General features: G+C 36.0%; 1 protein-coding gene across 3 annotated transcripts in view; it reads right to left on the bottom strand.

The window, feature by feature from the left end:
* Positions 1-442: 442 nt before the first annotated feature.
* The window catches only part of LOC118280474 (folliculin-interacting protein 2), a 29,118-nt gene continuing 4,906 nt past the window's right edge, over positions 443-24,654 (bottom strand). For all 3 annotated transcript variants that reach the window (XM_035600530.2, XM_035600540.2, XM_050701443.1), the window contains exons 3-13: positions 23,825-23,937; positions 22,914-23,089; positions 22,487-22,597; positions 21,766-21,920; positions 14,677-14,801; positions 11,558-11,698; positions 11,010-11,159; positions 4,971-6,463; positions 4,423-4,549; positions 3,970-4,081; positions 443-3,647 (exon numbers count right to left, since the gene is read on the bottom strand). In XM_035600530.2, coding sequence (XP_035456423.2) covers positions 3,441-3,647; positions 3,970-4,081; positions 4,423-4,549; positions 4,971-6,463; positions 11,010-11,159; positions 11,558-11,698; positions 14,677-14,801; positions 21,766-21,920; positions 22,487-22,597; positions 22,914-23,089; positions 23,825-23,937 — 2,910 coding nt within the window. In that variant the 3' untranslated portion in view covers positions 443-3,440. The remainder of the gene's footprint in view (positions 3,648-3,969; positions 4,082-4,422; positions 4,550-4,970; positions 6,464-11,009; positions 11,160-11,557; positions 11,699-14,676; positions 14,802-21,765; positions 21,921-22,486; positions 22,598-22,913; positions 23,090-23,824; positions 23,938-24,654) is intronic.

The raw sequence follows: 24,654 nt of genomic DNA on the forward strand, positions 1-24,654 counted from the left end.
CCCATGTAATAGGAGGTGAGCCTATTGTAATATCCCGGGCACAATTCCAGACTCCGTGCTACATACTACTGCGAAATTTTCGAATATCCTTAAAAAAAACCAGTAATATTTTGGCCGATACGGGGATTGAACCCGAGACCCCTTCTCCGGCATTCGCACTTGGACCATTCGATCAACAAGGCATATTTTTCGGAAATGTTATCGACCTATTTTACGGTCAAGGTAAACTTCAAGTTGACACTGCTTTAACTGCCAATTTCAACAACCGATCTTGATCCAAAACATTGCGTTTTTGACAGAAACTCTATATAGAACTAAAGCCAAAAATTGATCTTAGTCTAAAGATTTTAGATTGAGATCGGTTATTGAAATCAGCGATAAGTCCATCCTTCTAAACTGTTTACATAAACCCATGGGATTAAGGTAAAACAAAACACAAAAATTCAATATGAAAAAAATAATTTATTATCAGATTAAAGTATAAAAAATTATTACTCATTATTTAAAAAAAAATGAGAACTTATTTATAAAATAACTATACATATCACCCTCACGAAAATATACAAGGTACTTAGGTACAGAGATAGTCAGGTAGGTGCAGGTATAGGTACAAACCGATATGTATACAACAAATTCATGTTTTTACACAAAAATTGCCGTCCACACACAATTTTGCACAAATGTGATGCTTTAAAGTGATAGCAGCGCCTCTATCGGCCGGTTTTGGAACTTTTCGTTGCAAATTTTAATTTTCTTTACATTATATATAGTTGGTGACAAGTATTACATAGGTTTTTAGAAAAGTACATAAAATACGAGTGAGAAAGATGGATAGAAATAGGTATTAAGAATTAGTTTACTCAAATCGGCCGACAGATGTAGCTAAAGAAAATTTCATTGAATACAAATAATTTATTTATTAACGTTAAAGGAACAACGTTATACGTCAAAGTTGAACTTTCCTACGTTCCCTATCACATACATAAAGTTACTAGAAACATTTATTAAAACTGTAAAACCTACGAAACATATGCAGTTACAAATATTAAGCAGATTTTTAATAAAGGCGTCTAGTATTTGCGTTTTATTGAAACAATTTTTTAATACTGAATTAGGTAATTTGATTATCAAATACTGGATTATGTAGCCTCTATCAAAAATGATTATTATGTTCAATATACATATTTTGGAATAAGCTTCTAGACTTCAATGGGTCATATAATACGCATAATATTATACCTTTTTTATTCCTAGTAGAGAAAAGCATAGTATAGAAGTATAGCATTTATGCAATACTCAATTTCAACATTTATCACAAATCCTACGAAATAGAAAGCGTATATATTGCCAAGATTAGTTACGCACTATTTCAAAAATGGATCTTGTATGGATTAAATATTATATTTTGGTCTATAACATTATGTAACTGCATATGTGCCGTGGATTAAGCATGTGTGCGATAGGCGTATCGAAAATCTCAAGCACGAAATCTATGCACTCCACTACGCTAATTCTAACAGATTATACACGCAATGGAATGTTCACAAATGTATAATTTCGTGTTTGACATCTTCCTATTACAAAAATTGTTGGGTATTTGTGAAAAATAGGTGCAATTCGCTTATACTGATAGTATTGCTGTCCTTCATTCGCATAAGAAGTTAGAAAGAGATAGCAATCAGTTTACAACATAGAGCAAATGCAACCTTATTTAGTTCATTATAAAGTTTTGATTTATATTAGCATTTGATTTTGTTCAGTTAATTGATTTAAAAAGGTAACTTTCATCCTATTAGGACTTGTACATTTAAAATTTGATATTGTATTTCATACATGCAGTGGCAGTAAAGATATTTCATAAAACTGCTATGCAACTGCCTACTGCCGAATGCTGCCAAATTTCTACAACTATGCGATTACATTGAAAAATAGTGCATCGACAACGCAGCCATTATAAACAAAATATGTATATCATAAAATATCTTGACAGCTTTTGAGCTCGATGTATAAATAAATATATAAAATTTAATTGACTATCACAATTATACTTAGGCCTTTAAAAAACCTCAACTGATTTCAAATCACATGGTGACACTCGAATATTGTTTCGTATATCACAATCAAAATAGATATTTAGCAGGCAAAGTCCGGTATTTATGTAATGTTTACATCGACCGGGCGACGCGTGTATATCGAATTATTTATTGTACTAACTTCGACAATGTTGGCAACGCCCAAAAGACGCCCACTTTCAACAGACTTCACCCGCGACATATACAAAAATACAAATAAAATATTACAAAAATAATAATAATAAAATCACAGATTCCCGCGCAACGCTACTGCAAGAATTTGTATTTCAAAGTTACACTTTCGAAACATTAAAAATATTGTTCTATATACGTTACAATCTACAATATAATGCTGTAACTTTATGGCAAGTTTCAATAATTTACTAACATCGATAATTATTATGCATTTCAGCGATATTCCCTACGATTATTATAAGATACGATCGAAATAAATTAGTTCCCGTATTCTTCCATCGGGATTATGTTAATCATTAGCCAATACTGCGCAGCTCACTAAATCACCGCTTTCTGACAATTCATTCTTTAACCTTCAAAGATAAAAATACAAATACCATTTATATTTTAACTGTATGTAAGAATTTTCGTGCCACATAGCTACCTATAAGCGTACAAGAGCTGCAATTTAGATTCTTTCATCCAAACATTTCTTTTTCAACATATTTCTTTCCATTCATACCTAATACAATTTGGTCATATAAATACGGAATATAGCCGATCTCGACTGATATTTACGTAACCATACTTTGGTAGTATTACAATTTGTATGTACTTTGAGACTACAGAACTGCATGCTTAGAGAAATCATCACGATGCAATTGTTAGCACTATATTTAAAGAACAGATGACGCAATTTGACAGAGACTTAACGTGTCATGTCAAACACGAGTTGAAATGACGAAGATGGTGGCAACGTAGTACGCATGGCTTCCGCACATTGGCATTCCATTCATCTACTACTCAATGACGCAAGCACATTGCACTTAGGACCTACGGATTCGTACTACGTATGCGTACAAACACCATTTAAATACCAACGTCGTAGACTAAACACGTCATATTAAAAGTGCGTATTAAAAATCGTGATTACAATCGTAACATTTAGCATAAGTTGGGAGAAGATACACAAATAATTTTCTACCACGAATAAAGCTACCACTTTTGATAGCTAAGACATTTCTTTTGACAAGCAGGAATTTACCTTGTAACGGCTACAAATAGAGTTGAAATTTCATTCATAGCCAAGGTTTTGGTCACCTGTCTTGCCATAAGTAGCTGATAGGTGTAGAATACCTTCAATTTGTTGTCTCAAGTTAACCAGTGCGTGGGGTCCCACGGGCTATGGGTATGTTATCCATAGCTGAGGCCGTATCTGGCGGCCACTTGTGGAGTGTGGGTACTGGCCACGGCCAGTAACAGTGGGACGTCATTGACATCGATGTTCAGCGACTTGGTCAACGTCGCGATGTCACAGAAGTCCGTTGACATCAACATGTCCGCTAGTGTCTTCGATAGCACGCAGAATTCACGGAGCTTGCTCTCCAAGAATGATATGCACTGGAATGGAAAAATTAACTATTAGTTTTAAGTATTAAGGCACGGAGTTTATTAGGATTATTAAAATAATGGTTACAGATTCTACTGCATACGCTGCTACTACTATTTTTTGAAAAACAAAAAACTAAATAACACTATCCCCTCTGGACGCGATGCCTCTTATATAGCAGTCACGACTACACGATAAAACCATGGAATAACATAGATATTCTATCATTTTTTACTTTACATTTTCAGGTAATTAATTCTACGTCATCAAAAGCAGTTCAGAAACGAAGCTACAATAAGATATTTACGGTAAATACAAAAATTAGATATATACCTGTTGCGCCGGGACCTTCGCCTTCCACATAGCGGGTAACGTATCCAACATGGCGCCCACTAGGGATGACATGCCGCCTGAACCGCAATCTCTGCCTATCACTCGTACTTCCCTGTAAACAAGACAATATTGGTCACTAAAACATTGAGATGGTAGAGGAACAAAATTAAATATTATAATTTATAAAATTTTTAGAAGCACTGACTCTGAAATTGTATCTGCTCATCCCTTATTACATGGGACCCATAACACTGGTGAAAAATTTGACCCTTAAAAAGGGATAAGGAAAAAATGTATAATGATGTGCCCTTCTACGTACCCCTTTAGGAGGTCAAAAGATATAATAGATAAAACATCTCGCATATTAGGTTATTTATGTATTCATAATTATTCAATGTTGAGGAATAAAAATTACGCTAATACGTTTTATAACAAAATAAATATAGAACTTACCAAGTACTAATATCCCCGACGATGGCGACTGCCTGTACCGGAGACTCGGCAGTCTTGTTGATGTACGACGTCAGGTCCAAGTCGCGACGTAAGTCGGGCTCCCAAGCAGCCGGTTTGGAAATTGTTCCTGAAATAATTCGATTGTTGATTAGTTAAAATTGCCTTAATATACGTAAAACAAGAAAATAATAATGTTACTATTTGTTGTTCATTTAATTACAGAAAAACTATAACGTTTACCTTTTGCTTTTAAAAACTCTTTTTTTTTTAAATAAAACATTGCCACACACTAGGATTTTCTCCTGTGTTGTGTGTGCGTTTACATACATACAAGTTCACATACACATGACACCCAGACCCGAAACAACAATTTGCGGATTACACAAAGTTGCTCCGTGCGGGAATCGAACCCGCTACACATTACGCGGCAGCCGGTTGCCCAGCCACCGCGCTAACCGTGCAGTCATATCTTACTCTCGAGAGCTTATATTTAAGGGCCAATGTATAATAAGGCTCATACTAATAACATATTTATCATGATGTCTTACCTTGTAAAACTAGATCAGGTACATAATGGTCGGTGAGCCCGCCCAGCAGCGAGGCGTGGTACCCGGCGCGCGGCCCGCAGCCCCCGCACAGCGCGCGCACCGGGAACTCCAACACTTGCTTCACGTCCACCAACTTCTCACTCGCCTTCTCCCTCCCACGCAACCTCCTCTCAGCCTTTTTTGGTTCACACACTTCCTCCTTAGGCTTCACATTAACTACGACTGTATTCTCCTTCCGCTGCCTCACAAAGGTTTTCGGCGCCTCTCTCTCCGGAGAAGGCTCCACAATGGTCTCCCTGGCGTACTGCGGCTCTATCTGCCGCGGCATGTCGTTCATGTACTCCATCTCCGAGGCGTTGGTGGGAGTCTGCAGCATGGACTCCAACATCTGACACTTGACGCACGTCTCGCACCGCTCCTCCTGTATCGGCGGCACGACCGTCGGGTCAAACTGGAAGTTGTCCAGCTTCAAATTCCCCGGTTTACCGATATAGTGCCTATCTAATATCTCTAAGTTTTTGCTCTTCATATAATTAGTGACTATCTGAGGGTACTTATCGAACTCGAACTTAAAACCGGAATGTTTGATTGGTTTGGAATGTTGAAGCGTTTGCCCGCAGCATTTCGACGGACTGTCGGCCCGTTTGTCCTGCTCACAGCCATTTTTCGTGCACGGTTCAGTCATCTTCTCTGGTACTTCAAGAGTCAAGGGTTCATTGTGGATTTTGGAAGACTTCTTCACTGATTTTCCGTCAGCAGACTTGTTCTTCAGCCCAACCAATTTGTCGTTGTCACCTAACACAAACACAACTTTCTTTTCCTCCGTCTCGTTCTCCGAAAGCGACGAATTTAGACTAGAATCCGAAGAAGCTTTCAACGACAGCATCATGGTTGGGTTCCTCTTGAGGAGGCTGGTAACTGGCACGTCACTCGTTGAACTACAGTCTACTCCTGCGAACTCGGAGCTATTAGAGAGCTTTTGACCTAAGTTGGCGAGCGTGGACGATCGCTTGATGCTGACCTCGCTGGCCGCTAACGTACTGACACTACTATCACTGTTCTGAGTATTCACTGACGGCACTGTTAAACTGTTTATTTCGCACTGCTCCAGCTTGTTGACGCGAGTGGCGACCCTCTTCAGGCCGGTGGGCTCGGGAGTGACGTTGACGACTTTGGTTTCTTTAAGTGTGCAGTCTTGGAATACGAAGTCGTTACGTCTGACGTCACCGCAGCGCACGAAGTAGGTGAGCACGGCGAGGAGCTTGTTGAGGAACTGCGTGTTGTTGGAGCCGCTGATGATGGTGCGGGCGGTGCGGGGAGGGAAGCCGATACTCCCGCAGAGGTCGCCGAGCTGAGCCCACAGAGCGTTGTAGGGTTTGGCCTCGGTTGCATCCTGTGGCCTCGCCTGATGGTCGATGGTATCGTACGGGCTGACAGTGGCCACCCAGCCGAGGTGGTAAGTAAGCACGTGCGTCAGAAGCGTGCTGATGAAACTGTAACGACAAAAAAGTCCTTATTAGGAGATCGCGTGCAGTCACGACTAAGTACGCTAATCATAATCAATATTTGAGTTGGTCTTTAACAGATCACGATTAGCAAATCCAAACAATTAGATAATAGGATTATGACGCATAATAAACTAATATTTAACACCAGCTAATAGAAAATATAGACATATTTACGTGAAGTGACCTTCGAAAGAACATTAAACATTCATAAAACGATATCGTTGAAATTGTTACACGCGAAGCTAAGCCAATGTTTAAGTTTCATTCTAATTGGATGAATTTAATCAATTACCTAATCAATCAAGTAGAATACTAAGCTAGCATTATTTTCATTAAAAACAAGTTATCGTAGATAGAGTTTCGAACATTGAGCTGAGAATAATTGTCTGTAAATTAATCATTAGTGTTCTAACCATAACCAAAGCATGTACGTATATTTCTAGCTGTGTGAACTCTTCCGCCGACCTATGTTGCACAACAATGTTGGGCAATTTCTACAGCAGACGTCAATCTATTAAAAAAACATTCAGCATCACGTGAGTACAACACGTAAACATTACGACGGAAATAACTAAGTAACGTACCTGACTAACTTCCAAAAAACAAACTAATGAAACAAGACAGATCTCCATTCACACTTTGTTTCCGTTCAAATAAATGATGGCGAGAAAACGCGCCAAATTGTGTGCATAGTGTTGTCGCGTTTTTTTTTATTTATCTGTCATTAATCCGAGGCATTGGACACGTTCCAGACGTTCCGAAACGATAGCAGAGTCTGGATCCGAGATTGATTATCAAATCTTATATAATTGTCGCGTGGGTGAGCCGTGATATAAAATATGACTAATGGAACCAATGTTTTGATTAAGAAAAATAATGGCCAGCACATTTAAATTTGTTTCACGGTTTTTATAGATATGTCATCGTATTTCTAGATGTAATGAGCTTAAGTATTTTTGCGGCAGTTAACCGTAAATATCAGATTATGTTTAATATAATAAAGTTCTGTTTTTTATTTATACGGAGATGTAAAAGATCGAAAGTTCTAGACTGTGAACTTAGTTATTTAAACAATAACTGTGTGCTAACATAAGTATAGTCTATAGACTAAACAGCACATGCCAAAATATCTTAATAATTATCTTTGAAAAACATTACATAATACAAAAAACTCAGGTGAGAAGAAAGCTTTAAAAAAATCACGTGATAATGTTTATTCCCAGTTATCTGATCACACCACCGAGTAGGTACGGACATCTATCTCATACGTAGACTTGTAAAATATATCTATCGCCTACACATCACGTGAAGTTTATAGGAAATAATAAAACTCGAACACGAACAATTTCACAGTTTTAAGTATCTGTGTAGTGAATATTTGGCAGTTTTATACGGAAATTTATGTGGCATGTGACGAGAATCATTTTTTTAACGTTAATTATTGGCAATAGTATTTGGAAGATGGTCAGTTTTCACATTTAATTATGATACACCATAAACCAGATATATAGATAGAGACTCGTACACATCAATCCTTTAAATTCCCTGAAGGTAAAGGAACTTACTAAATGTATAGCTTTAGCATTTCTATGTTGTGGAAGCTAGAGTAACTGCCAAAAAATTTCTTGCTACATATTACTTTTCAACATGTTGAAAACACGAGTGGCGTCAAATGATCGTGAACGGAAACAGGCAATTTAGTACAAGTCAACAATACACTGCCAACATGAACTGAGAAACTAAACATAGGTACTTACAGTCCAATTAAAAAACATCGGATCATTAATTTAGGTACAAGAATAATCCAGAAATGTAAGTACCAAAAAAATCGTGTCGATGTTTAAAAAATGTAATAAAAAAATAAGAATCACAGTGTACTGAAAGGTTACACGTATGAAATTCACTTCAGGAATGTTTGTGGGTGGCATCATTACAATTTACGGTGTTGCCATCAACATTTTCAATGTTTTCCCCACATCATGTTTGATTAGTTTGTTTGTTCACACCTACGTATAGTTTTTTTTTCAAGAGTTCTATTAAGATCAGTGTCTACACGTGTAGATACTGATCACAGTGCCAATGCACAGTCTAACTGAGGTCTGCCTAATAGAGAAAATTTACGTTGTGTAACTTATTCATACGGGATTGCTAAGCATCTTTTCCTATTACTGAATCGGACAAAATTATGATAACAATAGACTAATCATATTTTCAGTAAAAATATAATTTGTTACCATATTAGAGACTCGATTGTCATCACAAAGAAAAAAAAATGTAACCACAGAAAACCGGATGCTTAATACCCCATCCAAATAAAATTTAAGTGTGGGAGAGCGATGTTTCGGGCTGAAACATGACTCGACCGGAGTGATACCACGGCCTCACAGAAAATCGACGTGAAACAACGCTTGCGTTGTGTGAGTGAGGTAACCAATTTTCCCAATCCCCGATTCCCAACAACCCTTAAATTCCTAAACCCCAAAAGGCCGGCAACGCACTTGTAACGCCTCTGGTGTTCCAAGAAAAAATCCATAAAAAAGGTGCGATGCTATTATAATTTTTAAAACTAACTTGTCAAAGGCAACGGTGATATCATTCCTAATAAGGCTCGTAGAATTCGCTAGATCTTAAAATATTTACCCAAGAAATAAATCTGTCAACAAATAGATATTTCATGTTTATTGATTTATTATTCAATGTGTATTTAAAATATTACAGTTGCCTATTTGCTTCCAATTCTCGAAGACATGTAATAAATTGAAGTGAAGAAGGGTGAAGATGTGCTAATCACTTTTCTCATTTCTTACGACTATGAGTCATCGTTTAGCGACGCGTCTAGTCGTGTAATCGCATTTAGTGAGGAATTAATCTTATAAATGATCCAAACCATTTTCCTATTTATTCACATTGGATAAAAAATTGGAATCCGAATTTTGTGATCTAGCATAAACCAGATTATACTTTTTTATAATTCAAAAAATGGAACAACCTAATAAATTCGTTCTCAATTACAAATATTTGAAATAATAAAAAATTAAATGGAACAAATAAAGATGGCTGCCAATTAAATTGACATTTTTATTTGCGCATTAGAGAACATACCTAACCCTTTAGAAATTTTATTACTGTACTGTAGCTGATTTACGACGGTACATGTTTTTTCTATTGTCGTACTAATGTGTTCTATTGTGCGTATCCTAAACATCATGTGATTGGAGTAAATGAAGATAAAAATAATTGCCAGCCAGTCACCGGGCGTAGAAAGTGTTGTAAAACTAGAATACTAATTCTATCACTATAATAAAATTCTGTTGGATCAATAGATAAATTTGAATACTTATTAGGAAATAGATATATTAGTGTGAGTATAATTAACTTCTTTCCGTCAGCGGCTTCGCACGCGTCGCCGTAGGATAAAAAGTAGCCTATGTGTTATACCAGACCATAATCTAATCGTGTTCCAAATTCACCTAGATCACTTCAGCAGTTTTGTCGTTACGGAGTAACAAACAATCATTTATAATATTAGTAGGATCATGCTTTAGGTGGTAAAAGATTAATTTAATTTGCTACTAAACTATTACGATAAAACTAATACTATGCATGTTGAATACTTATTGGTTGATAATAATCCTTTTCCACCAGGTTGCTTCTTAGAAGATTTTATAACGTAAATTCACGAACTAACAATAAATTAAGCTTAAATCCATCTCATACATTATGCATATTATGTACAAAATACATCGTAAATATTGCTTTACACAAATAGACCTTAATTCTATAGTAATACGGGTGTACATTACATAAAACATAAATCCTTAAATATATCGTTAGAATTTACGCTTCAGTATCAGAAACATCAATAGAGAATTTTCATTCATTTCAATTTCGCGTGGGTTTAAGAATACTACAATTTATTTGTATAGAGATCTTATAGTGGAAATATATTTCGTCTAGTAGAGAATGGGGCTAATAACCTACGCTAAAATAGTGTACGAATCACTATTTTTTTATAACCCGCGTTTATATCAGTGACTAAATAATTGATAGCTTCTGAATCATGGTCGAGCAAAACCTAGTTTTTCTAGACTGACGTTTTATGTCTGGACGTTGATGAAGTGCTATTGACGTCTATGTACATCATAAACGTGTTATGTTCATGCAAACTGTGTCTTAATTAGCGTTTACATACCTAAGTATACTTGTCAAAAACTAAAAAGAAAGAAAAATAAGTTCCTGAATTTCTTATGGTATAAGCCGGTAATCGAGCTGACGGATCAACTGATGGTAAGCAATCGCCGTCGCCCATGAACACCCGAAACACCAGAGGCGTTACATGTGCGTTGTCGGCCTTTTAGGGTTGGGAATTCAAGGGTAGTTGGGATATGGGGGATTGGTAAGGGGTAAGTAGATAAGTAACCTTTAAGATACTAAAAAACTTCCAACGCAAAAATGAATTTTATAACCATACCTACATATACAAAGACTAAAGACAAGACCAATGACACATTAAAATGTAAATAATACTTACAAATTGGTGGTCTTCGTGTCTCCCGTAGACAGTACGGCACAGAGATCGGACAGAAGATTCTCAGCCAGTTTGTTGGACGTCCGTGCGTCGCCAGTGACTAGATTCAACCACATCGGCTGTAGGCGAGGCCCGTACACCAGATCCGATAACCTACGTATAACATAGCACAGTTAACATTTCTGGTACTTTGAACTGAATAAAGACCGTTATTGGGCACTGCGAACACTTTTCGGAGCCTCGAAACAAGCTTAAAGATATTTTTTAAATTCCAAATAAATTATTTAGTAAATTATTAGCACCATTTGTTGGCAAACCTCTGTACTTGATATGAATCCCATTAGACTCCTATTGATGAAAAGTTGCCGCACCAATAACTAACTAAACACGTAACTTCTTTTTCAGATACCCCTCACCAGCATTAACACTTTAAACGCCACGGGGGACACCGGTGACCGACGTTAACGGAGGATTTGTTTTCAACAGTTTTCTATTGACAGTCAAAGACTTAAGTTTCTATCAATAAGTTGCTAATAAAATGTTCCACTGACCAGCTCGCAGCGTGTTCCGCAGCCCGGTACAAGGTGGACACCCTGCCGCCGGTGGCCCCGGCAGCTAGTGTAGCCAGTCGCAGCCGACACACTAGCGCTTGCAGCTGCGGGGAGTGCTCCAGGCATCGTCTCACCAAGTCTCTACAGAATAACGTACACGGGTAAAGACATCTGTACCTTTAGTATGAGTTTGCTTTACGTTGAACGACTACAAACGAGAGCGTGTTAGGCGCTCTGATTGGCTGGCGCGAATTAACCAACCAATCAGAGTGTCAAACGCGCTATTGTTTTGATTTCGTTAAACGTAAAACAAACTCAGTAAGGCGTCTGTACAACTGGACATCGCTTTGGAAGTTGCCATACTGATGTTATAATAAATAAGTAAATGTATCACTCCGATTGTATGCCATTAGGGTGATCGTCACATCTCTTCGGTGTTCATAAGAAAAAGCCAGAGAAAAGTCATTAGATGATAATATTTTGACTTGTATTAACGATGTTTGAATTCGACCGCATGGTCAACGTCAAGTAACCTTCCAATTGCGTGTTGCATACAAAGAGGTGAAGATCAAACTGTCATTGGCCCACTACCGTGTATTGCTAGTAAGTCTAGTAAGCCTCGTGTGAATTTCGTACCTAATAAAGTATTTCCTAACGCAACAACGTTTCATTTCCTACAACTGTATGTTAAGAAACTAAACAAATAAACACATTGCACTCCTAGGTACTTAAGCAAAATGTTAGTAAATATCCAAGATTGAGATAACAAACAAACTTGTAGACTATGCTAAAATCGTTAGCTGTTTAACGCTAATTCAGAAAGTCAAACACGAGACAATTTACGTAACTATATGAAGTACATATAACAAACACTTTACTTATGTAAATTAATACTTTTTTTACAAATATTGTCAGACAAAAGTTGGTCAAACATTGGCCGTCATCTTTTGTCCAATGTCCAATATTGGCCGAAACGTACATTTCTAAACAAATAAATTAGTCTGGTCTCTGGTGTATTGTTTTGAGAGTACATAATGATGACAGTACAGACACGAGTAATGTAGACAAAACCGTTCTTACACTCATGTGACCTTCTGACTCATCATACGTCAAGTTGGAGCTCATAAATGTAAATGCTAATCCTTTCCCATGGCAAGGTTAAAATCTGGTTATAATACACTAACTTATGCCTTGTAGAATTCGTTTTAGGAACCTAACCATAATTATTATTATAACGTATCTAGTTTTTGTGATGGATTAATTTTAGTTTAGGGCTTTGACCGTATAGCTATAATCTAATATGTTGTTAAGAAAAGATTGGACCTAAGTTAACATAACAAATTGCAGAGTATAAAGGACACAAAATCAAACATACCTACAGTAAATATCTTATTAAAGCCCTTATTTTTGCTATCAATAGTTCCAACAGCCGTACTCAGGGTCATTTAATATTTACTTAAACTATGTCTTAGTAACGATTTTGTAAGGAAAACAATTGCTGAAGATTGAACCCACCCAAAACATAAATGTTAAAGGGTGCCAAGTTCGATAATATTGGAATGCTTCGCCTATAAAAGAAGTGAGATCTAAATAAGTACCAAGTTCCATACACAGACTTCAGTTAAAAATGATATAACAAGTTGACATGTTTTCAACACTTTGTTATAAACCTACTAAACGCAATGAGTCAAGTATATAATTTTCTATTAAAACTTGCCAAGTTATATCATTTTTAACTGAAGTCTGTGTATGGAACTTGGTACTTATTTAGATCTCACTTCTTTTATAGGCGAAGCATTCCAATATTATCGAACTTGGCACCATTTTTAAAACATTTATGTTTTGGGTGGGATTTCATAAGTTATTTTTGTAAGGTTTATTTTCTTTTTTTCTTATTTTACTTTACTATGACTAAATACCACCTTCGTACGAATTTTAGGTCGGTACGACCATTGGAAGATATAGATAATTTTTTTGTTTTAGTTCCTTAGGGGTATGAATTTACACCTTCATTATTTTTAAAAACGACTCACACTTGGCCATTTTCAGATTTTTTCCTTTACCTTGACCTAAAGACCTACCTCCATGCCAAATTTCAAGTCAATACGACCATTGGAAGTGGTCTAGGTTTTTGATGAGTGAGTCAGTCAGTGAGTGTATAGTAAAAATAGCGATTTTCTGACGTCACATATCTCAAGACCTACAATAGGTACGACTGCTTCATTTATGAAATTTTGTATTTTAGATAAGTAATAAAGATCTCGACAGATACTAGAAATTTCATATGCGTAGATAAAATAGATTTTGAGTTATAGGTGGGTCGAACTTGGCCCGAATGGTTCGTGTAATATAACCCACGGCCGGTGTGTCGGTTTTTTGCTCGAACTTGGCGGACACACTGCCGTGTGTCTAGATTAAGTAACCATTAAATTACTCTGAGTACGGCAGTAATAAGTCATGTTTTACAAATAAACATATCGTTATACATGCCATACATGTATGAATTGTATGATATGGACAGATATACTAATAGTTCGGTATATTGTGGCCTAGAATATTCCTAATAATGGTGTTGCATCGATACGCAATCATTTATTTAGGCCACACACCAAGGCTGGTCCATTCTCATACAATAACTCTTTACAATACTCGTAACGAAAATATGCTAAAAATTAGACGATGCTGCTTATGTAATATCTCTCTAAATGCGTTAGACATAAAGTTCAAAATCAATTATGTTTTTTTTTTATTTAGTGTTGGATACTGAAGAATAATGAAGGCTTTTTAAGCTTACTAATTTGCACCTACCTATTAGTTTATTTATTTGCCAAAAAAAGGAATTTGCAGTTTTGCAATATTTCTGATGAATGATGAATGTATGAATAGCATGGATGCCTAATTGTTCTAATCATCAACTACAGAGTGTGTATTATTATCGAGATTTGAACGTCAAAAGCTAAATGACACGCCTGAGATCTACGCTCTAGCAAATCATGCACGATTAAATCAGATACTAACACCATTTTCTATATAAAATTACCTATTTGTATCTTGTACTTAATTATTACATACATATGTATGTAAATAAGAAGTTAAGATATAAAAGTAAGTTCACTTACATTTGCGTGGAGTCGTTGACAGTGATTAACAGCGCTAGTCCGAGCTTGTTCTTCCTATGTAGCATCGCTGATCCTGTGCTTGCTATGCTCTCACAAGTACCACTCGTTGTACTATTGCTGTAGATCTGTTGACAAGGAAAATATCGGTAATCAAATGTAGAAATAGAAGATTACCAACCTAATCTTAAGTTTAAATAAGACCATAAAGAAACAAATTAAGGATAAAAAGAACTACATCACTACATAGTATAAAACAAAGTCACTTTATCTGTCCCTTATCCCCTTTGGATCCTTAAATGTTTAAAACTACACAACGGATGTTGATGAGGTTTTTTTAATAGATAGAGTAATTCAAGAGGAAGGTTTATGTATATCATATAATAGATGCATAATATATCACCATCGTGTCGCTAGTTTAGTATAAAAAAAACTTAAATAAAAGACGCTCACTGTTCGAAATTCAAAACAACAAATTCGATACATTCAGCCAGCATTTGAATTTAAGCGTAACTAACACAACGCAATGACGTATACGGTATATATTGAAAGAACTAATCCGCGTTAAACCTCTACATAGGTAACAAAAGAAAACCGTACAACCGTAGATTATCTTTGTTTTATGGGTTCTAGAATTAGGTCAAGGCATCGAGATTACGCACGGCGGTCGAAAACAATATAAAACTAACAAAGATTATGGAAATGCGAGGGTTAAGGAACTGATTGTGAAGCCTTCCGTGTTTTGTTAAGCAGTTACAAGTTTGTAAAGATCTTACCGTTAATTTAGTATTAGCACAGGAAGGTATTGTTTCATTTTAACCTAGATTGATAGGTAGTAAGTTTGTTTAAACTTAATCTTTAACATTAGTAGCTAGTTTGGAGATAAATAGCGAGGAGTACCTAACGTCGGTTAGGTATATGTATATCAAGTTGTAGATGGATGCGACTAAAAAACTCAAGTAAAAAGGATAATAATAGATACATTTTAAAATTAATTAAAAAATAATATTAGATATTATAAATTGAAATCAAACTATAAAATTTCGTGTATCGTAAAAAATAGTTTTTCTTTAGGTGGAAATATAAATATCGTGTATCGTAAAGTAGGTATAATTTTAGGGCTATTAGACGAATTAAGCCACTATAAATCAACACACATGTCGACAACAAATAGAATTAGAAAGAAAAAGGAAAGTCAAACATAGTCGGTATTCCGTATTTGAATATTAATTCCGTAAGTACGTATGTAAACGCAACAAGCACGTGATGCACCGTAATTGTTTCCGTTCAAACAATTAACGGCTCGATTGTTACCGTTCTAATTGTTCTACAAATATGGGGACTAAGGAGGTTTATCTACTAGGCAAATAAGTCGCCCCCGTTCCATTTGATTGATTTAATTTAGAACCTAATGCTATAACTCTAAAGTCCGTTTTTGGTAATCCTTGTTCTAATTAATACAAGAAACAGGCTGGTTGTAAATATTCCGCGTGTTACGATTTACCTTTACCTAAGTGTGATTTATTTTGAATGAGGTTTTAATTCGAATTTGATTGTTTTCAAACAAATGCAATAACTCTACGTGTTCCTATACGTCATAACATAGGTTAATTAGTTTAAATGTTGCTAAGCATAAAATAACTGGACCAAATTTGCATTATTTTTTAAATATTTATTAGTTATTCAACTGGAGAAAAAAAAATATATTAAGACGTCTGTCAAGTCGGCTACTGCAGAAAGTTTAGTACAAGTTTGTTTCACGTTTAATGAAATCGAAATGAGACCGCATTTGGAGCGCACTCTGATTGGCTGACGTGAATAAACCAACCAATCTGAGCGCCGAAAGTGCTCTCATTTCGTTTTCGTCCAAACGTAAAGCAATCTTGTACTAAGGGTACAGAATGAAAATAAATATTATCACAATATTTTGTTGATGTACGATGTACATCATATCGATAACACATTCGAAAAGTACTTGAACAATACATATTTTATTGTTAGCCTATTTATACATATAGATAATGTGTCACGAGACTTATGCAAATTACTGTTAAAATGGTAAACAATAGGATTTCACAAACAAACCATAAAATGCTAACGGTAGGTGTTTACAATCACAGAATTGCAAATACAACTGCATTCGAAATCACCTTCATATCTCTAGAACAAATATTTTAAGAGCTTTAATGGATATTTTGTATTTGTTTGTTATTTTTCCAAGTTCAAGTTGACACCTAGTTTCTTATAATAAATGGTAGCTAATACCAAATTACCTATTTAAGTATTTTTGTTCTGACCATGTTATAACTCATTAGTCATTACACATAATTAATTAGCAAGAACATGATTAAAGAGAAAGTTAAAAGGTCTTATGTTCCTTGAACCTTTCGACAGACCTCACTCATAAACACAATCAACTTAATGACAGAAAAAACCAAAAATATTTTTATTTCCTCTAATGAAATCTCTTTACAGGGAATTCCCATATTCAATACCTATAGTAGAATTCTAAGAAAAGTGAATCAAGAAACATTTGCTTCAGAGGATGTAATTTCTCAGTAAAACAGTATTTGACTGAATAGAACTTTATAGAACTCCATTACTAGAGTACCTATTCCAAGTAGAGACCACGACGCGTCACATTCCTAATCTCGCATAAAACCTCTTTCTTTCTTTCTTTCCTGCCTTCCAACCATGGAAATTTCCATACCAGTATTTAGACCGGGTCCTTTAAAAATACATTTGACCTTTGGCGAGGTGAAAATCGTGGGTGCAATGTCTTTGTCCTGCAATCACGTGAGTCAAGTCGGTGACCCAAACGCGATGTTTGTGTTCGTGTGTCGCGACCGGTTTCAGTTAGCTCCGGACTTGTATCAAATTAATTTTAGTACACCTACAATAAACACCCGTATCGCTAAATCGGAATTCGGATATCTTTGGCTCAGAAAGTTTTTTTTAATGTTATGTAGGTAAATAATAAAAAATGACAATATCAGTATTACAACTTTAACTGTTATATTTTGATACTTAAATATTGTTTATTTTGCATCCCTGTTTAAACATTGTTCTCGGCGCATTGTAGTTACGCCGCAACATAATTCACTCTATATGTATAATTAGCACAGGACAGTTTTTACAGGGAAGCAAAAAAAACAAGCAATATTTAAAAAGGCCATTGTTCATAAGCGTTAATAGAAGACACACATAATCAAGGAAAATGGAGAGACACCAATAGTCACAAAGTGACCACCGGATAGAATAATTCAAATAGTACTTAGACCGAACCAGAAATCTGAATCTAAGAGTTTAAGCAACTACTGAACCATCCAGGCAACCTAACAAGTTCTATAATTAACATAATATCAGTTCATTAGAAAAAACCGTACCAATACATAATTACATAAGCACCTTCACGTGATTGGTGACTCACGGAGATTAATAGTAATGTTTTGACGGCATTCATTGACCACCATTTCATTGTTACATAGTTTTACGTGACGGAACTTGTATAAAAAACAAAACGCTGCCGCTGTGTGATGGACGTCGACAAGTGTGGTTCAATAAAAAAAAGAAAATTTATATTCCTGTCTCAGTTGACAAGATTATTAGAAGTGACTTGCGTCTTTATCCCCATGGGTGTAGGCAGAGAATAATAGCAACATTCACATAAGCATTCTGTTCGATACAATATGTATGTTTTTTTTTCCTATGATGAGCCAACACAGCCTGTTTTTTTTTTTAAGATCGCAGATATCAGAAAGTTCAATCAAAAAGCGTTAAATGTGAGTACTGATGTACGAATGTAAGGCCACGTTAAGTTAGACAGATTAATTGAATTTTATTTGTTAGTAAATTTTGTTATCGAAATGCTTACGTAGTTTTCGACCGATATTATGCAGTGGACATCACATTCTTATTATCAAATTAAACATATTCTATTTTTTATCATTTTCCTCAAATAGTTTACAAATAACTATTCGAGTTCAAATGACGGTAACATAGTAAAATTAGCTACAAGACCATACGTTACAAAGATATATAGAAGAACCCGCACATAGGTACTTGTAATATTTATTGCCAAAGCTTTCCAATTTTTCAGCTATTTTATACCAGGCACGGATCGGACGATTTACCTGCCTATGTGAAGGCAATATGTGTAGAATTTTGTAAGCTATAATAACATCTTCTATGTAGGTACATGAGTTTGTAAATAAAAGGATTTGAACTTGAAAGATGTGTTAGCCAGGGATAAAAATCTCGTAACTTAGCAATCATACTTATGCCCAATCAATCACAAGACCAGACAATCATATCATCCATCATAGTACAGACTCAAAGCCTCACCCAACGCGAGATAACTTGAGGTAGTCACATGCCACTCGAAACATTCCTACAATAAAACATTCCATTAATTGCATCACCACTACAATCAAACATAACAAATGCAGCCATTAACTAAGTACCTTCGGCCTGTCATTGTCCTGATAACAGCTCACATGACTGAACGATAGCTTGGACAATCATGTGACGACCATCACGCGGTAGATAATGCGATAATGCTGTTTGTAAACAATTCAACAATCACCATTGGAGTGGCCCTTGGTGACACTATCCTACTTCGGGATTCCTGATAGCGTTTTGTTTTTGTGTCATTGTTTCTTAATAAATTAATCAATTTGTTGGGTGTTCCACGGATATGACGCTGTTTGGCTTTCTCGAAACGTCTTCTGTTGTTATTGTATTTGTCGCTTTTTTTAGACATTGGTTGGACTGTATAAGCAAATAAGTTGTTACTTTAGCGCTTATAAAGTAACCGATGTCTAAATAGGTGCCGCAGATTTTTTTATGGGGCCTGATGGTAAGCGATCAGCGCCGCCCATGAACACCCGGAACGTAAGTAGGTACGTTGCCAATCTTTTAAACAGAATAAGCGCTTTTCTTGAAAGTTTGGAGGTCGTATCGGTTCGGAAGTACCGCCGAACGACAGCTCGTTCCACAGTTTTGCTGTACTAGGCAGAAAGTTTCGATCTATCATTATCTCAATTTTGGTTAATTTGACGTTAAGTAGTATGGTTTTTTTAATCCTTTTGACCATAAACTTGAAAATCTAACGTTACCATTCAAACTTTGGCAGATATCTGCATATAATCTTATATGAGTCAATTGACTGACATGCAATTATGGAAATGCAAGACAGAATTCAGATATGAATGAATGTTGCCAAGAACATGGTTAATATCAATTTGAAATGTGTCTTGCCCGCAGACACGCAGATAGACTTTAGGTCTAGAGTCATCCGGAGCTGCGGACTGCCTAGCGGGTTTACCGGGGCTCCGGCACGAAAAGCAGGAGTAGGAACGGGGTGGCTTTTAGTCAGTAAGAGGTGACACTCCCTCTCACCTCGCCCAATTCGGGAGAAGTCATTGGATAAAAAAAAGAGTCTAAGTGTCAAGACACACGGAGTATGTACCTACAAACAACAGCTAGTATATGATAAAGAAACAACCATTTTAATAGCATATTAATTTTCAGACATAAACACATCACGTAGACGTATCTATTCGCAAATGAAAAACAATAGTAAGTAGCTAAACTTTCTAGGTATCTTCCCTATATCCAAACCACTTATAAGAGCATAATAATAGACATTATCAGGCAATGTATCATGTATACAAGTTTCTATCATGTACTATCTACAATATAATCTGAGGGGAAGCGAGTTCTCACGATAACCGTGATGTCATCACGGACTGACAGACAGTTATATAGTAGCATCGTTTCAATATTTACCGTGACGTGAAGTAGACATGATACATGTATTTCAAGTGTTGCTAATGATTCTAGAACTTTCCGTAGAGTAGAAAACACGTGTATAGCAACAAATGAATATGAGGAAACAAATGCAGATTTCTTTTAGTTATTCAAATGCAGATGCATTTTATATTGTGTGAAATTGCATAAAATAATAACATGATGACTTTCAGAGATAGGCTGAATATGAGTTGTTTTTATTGATTTTAATCGCGAACGAACAGAGAACCTTGGAAGACCCTTTCTACATAAAAACAAAGGGATAACACTGTCACCAACTCGATGTTTGATTGTGCCAACATTTTCGGGAAGCCCGGTCGTGAAACAATGGCGAAATTAAACTGTTTTCTAAATGATCTACAACGCACTTGTGATACTTCTGCCGTCGCCAATGACTATACGTAGTGTTTATAGAGTCTATAGGTCTATAATCGGTCACTATAGGCGGTCACCATAGTCTATAGTAACCGCCTACCATCAGAGACGGATTGTAATCTTTGTTGCTACTTTGTAACTTGGAAAAACCAAAGTAATCTAAGACCTGAAGCATAACTAAACAACATGGTTATAATAGCCGTACCTACAAAGTCTTCAAACATACAACACAATAATAATTGTGCTTAGGTCATCGCGTGAGAGTAACTCGTTAAGTAGAAAAGATTAAGAGGGCTTAAATTGGTAAGAAGAAACAAATTGCTTTTATTTGCTTTAGGCTACACACTTCCGAGAATCATAAAACTTATTATAATACGTTACGTTTTAAACGCGATGTATAATTTTTTGTTTAAGTGCAAAAAGTTATATGACGTCAAAGGTTTTTTCTTACTTGATAAGTTATGTCTTGTATCATTTCGATTGAGTGATTAAAACTTTTTACGCAGTTCTTTTTTTCTTTACGTTTTATTAGTAACACAATATATCGCTTCTTAAATGAATAAAACACATGAAACAAGTACAAAGAGGGAATGCCATAACGTGATTATTCACTGATACACAAAAAACAGCCCTATCCAATCATATTATAAGTAATAAAAAGGTGTAGATTGGTTACAAGCGCTAAGAAAGTGACACATTAAAATGTGGACAATTGGCAACATTTTTGTAGTACGGGACCACTAGATAGGAAATAGAGGGGTGTAGTTTGTAACGTCCTGCGCTTCCCGTAAAGCATCACGCATTATGTTAAAGGGAAATCCAGTTATGACATCTCCTCTTTCATTCATCTACCTAAATGTCAAAAGAAAAAAAAAACAAACAAACATTTGAATATCGAACACTAACCTGCGAATCAGAACTGGCGGTGTTGCTAGTAGCAGTTGGTACTCTGAGCAGGTTGGCACTCTGATGTCCGACATCGAACCTCGTCGCCATGTTCTGGAACGTTCTCCTTTGCCAACTACCGTTGCTTGATGTACTAAGTCTTCTGCCAGCTGGTACTGATAAAGAATAAAGTACTTTTAAACTCTCTTGTACTAAGAACATTAGTCTCATCAACCCAGTTATTCAAAATTAAACTCTATATGTTACTATGTAAAGGTGAAAGCTGAACGCGCTAGTCTTAGAAATTGCGCAGTTCGGATACATTGTTTTAAGTTCGATCGATTTAGGATAGAGTCATCAGGCTAAGATATTAAGGAACTACGATCGATAGCCGCGTGGTGACGACAGATATAGATGGTCACTATTACCCTTAGGTCTACTGTCCACGTAGCGTCATTTTGACGAATGCATGCATCCTTCAAATGACGCAGGCAAAGCATATTTTTATTAACTAGGTATGCACTACGTGCGGTTTATTATAACCAAAGAAAGAGTAAAACGACATGTTGAAGATATGATAGTAACTTTTAGATATTTGATCTTTGCAAATTGCAAAACCCAAATAATTTTCAATTAACATTCGTACATTTTCAGGAAAAGGTTCCCAAATACAAGAAAGTGTCATCATTTCAGTATTTCATCTACTAAATTGTAACATAACTAATAATGAGTAGGTACTCACAGTGAAAAGAGGCGAAATCGTCCTGGTTGTTGCTATCCCAGATATCGCACATTGAGAAGTAATCGTGCGTGGACCCGACACTGCTGTACGGCGAGTGGTCTCCGTAGTAACCTGAAATATACTGCATTTGTGAATAAAAGTAGGTATAAACCTATAATAGGTTTCTATCTATAGGCTTATACACGTAACTGTCAAATAGAACAACTTCTTTATGTACGTTTTCAATATTTTTTTACGGGGGAAAATCCTCCTAACTTCTTCCGCCTTGGAGTGGGACACAGGGAGTGGCAGTCCGCAGCTCCGGACATTAATGTAACATCCACTTTGCACTAGGTATGTCACGGATACCATGTAAAAAACCGTGAGCCTATACGGACCATCTGGAAAACTATCAAATTTTAAAAAAAACTTATGTCTTCAAACTTACCCGAATCTCCTCTATCTAGCGAAAAACTGAGCGAAACTCCCTCTTCCCTCACAAGAGGGACACTGAGAGGTTTGGATCGGTCTCCATTCTCACAAGCACTTGCTTCCCTCCTCTCCGGATTCCCTATCCGGCTGATCCGGCGAGTCGGTACGCAGAATACTTTTGAGCACATCAACCTACGAAATATCACATAAGTTTGAAAATCAGTACCAACAAGGGAGTGATTTAAAAAAGTTGAGGTTTTTATCAATTAAACTATCAATAAGGTTGAAAATTATAATGGCAAACACATTAACATCGCAAGTAAAATAAAGATTGCAAAAATAGATCCGTCGAACGACATTGAACCTTGTGATCGTGTAGCAAATTCACGGTCAAAATGGTCGTTGGGGGCTTAGATAAACAGTAGAAAAACATGATTTTTAAAGGAAGCATGATAACGCGAATGATCTAGATTAAAACGAATCACTTAAGAGATTGAAATTGAGCGCAATTCTTATGATTAGATAACTGCATTATAAAGTACATGCATTATCTAAATATTTTGATACCAAGGCTCTGTGATCGATCGGTCACGAAGATGTTTAAGTAGCTAGGTAGGTAAGTACTTGATAGATAAGTAACAATATTACATTATTTATCCAAGATTCAAGAAAACAACATTTTAAAATGACTTGATTAAAGGATTTGTTAGTTAAATAAATGGCATCAGTCAAGTTTACAACACGTTGTTAGCAAAGCAAATAAGTAAAGCGCGTTTTACTGAGCATTTTAAAAAAAGAACATAATCTAAAACAATGAGCATTTTAAAAAAGAACACAAACTAAAATAATGAGCCGGCAAATCCTATGCAGCCAGTATTAATAAACACAATAAAAGTTGCATTATGGCGGTAATGAATTCGACCTTACCTCCTTGGCTCATCCATGATGTGGATTTTCAATGATACGCTCTTGTAGTTCATGGCGACTGCACCGAATATCATCTCACCGAGAACGTTCGCGTCCGCCGCCGGTCCCTTGTACTGGACAAAGAGACATAACGTTCAATATAGAGAATAGTAGAGAACCATTGACTTTCTTGTTCATCTACCTTAATTTTTGTTCTGACACTCCCTCTCAAGTCAAATCATTAGGTGATTTTCCGCGATTAAGTAAAAAATCCCCAGTTTTTGTTCACTTCCATCATGAACGTTTTATCATTAGCACACATAGGAATGATGGTATTTTGAAGTACCTTAAACTGCAGTTTCAAATATGTAGATATGTACTTCGTATTCTTATTTTGAATTTAACAGAAGTCTGTCCTAATACTTTGATTCAACTAAGTAGGTGAAATTTGTCTATCTGAATCAAAAATCTTTCTACAATCTTTAAATCTGCAGTAGCAACGACTGGAAAGGGCATCGTGTATTGTTTGACCTTCCGTGATGGTTCGGAACAAAGCCCACTCATTCATCAAGACGATGATTTACATGACAGGTGGCTACAAAAGTCGTACGCCCAAATACGTCAATGGTGGCCAAAAATAATATCTTTATTCACAGTTACGCCCACGCTAACGTAACACAGAAATGTGATAAATATTTTTTAAAGAATAATTTTCCAAAAATAATATTTTTGCTTAGTTTTTAGGCAAGCGTTTGTTGATTTTATAAATTCATACCGAACCGCGCCTTTTGCGATACGTGACAAATCCTTGTTCGGTAAAGGGCATGATACATTTAGAGCGGACAATTATG

The sequence above is a fragment of the Spodoptera frugiperda genome, chromosome 20 (genome assembly GCF_023101765.2).
Source record: "Spodoptera frugiperda isolate SF20-4 chromosome 20, AGI-APGP_CSIRO_Sfru_2.0, whole genome shotgun sequence".
Taxonomy (NCBI): Eukaryota; Metazoa; Arthropoda; class Insecta; order Lepidoptera; family Noctuidae; genus Spodoptera; species Spodoptera frugiperda.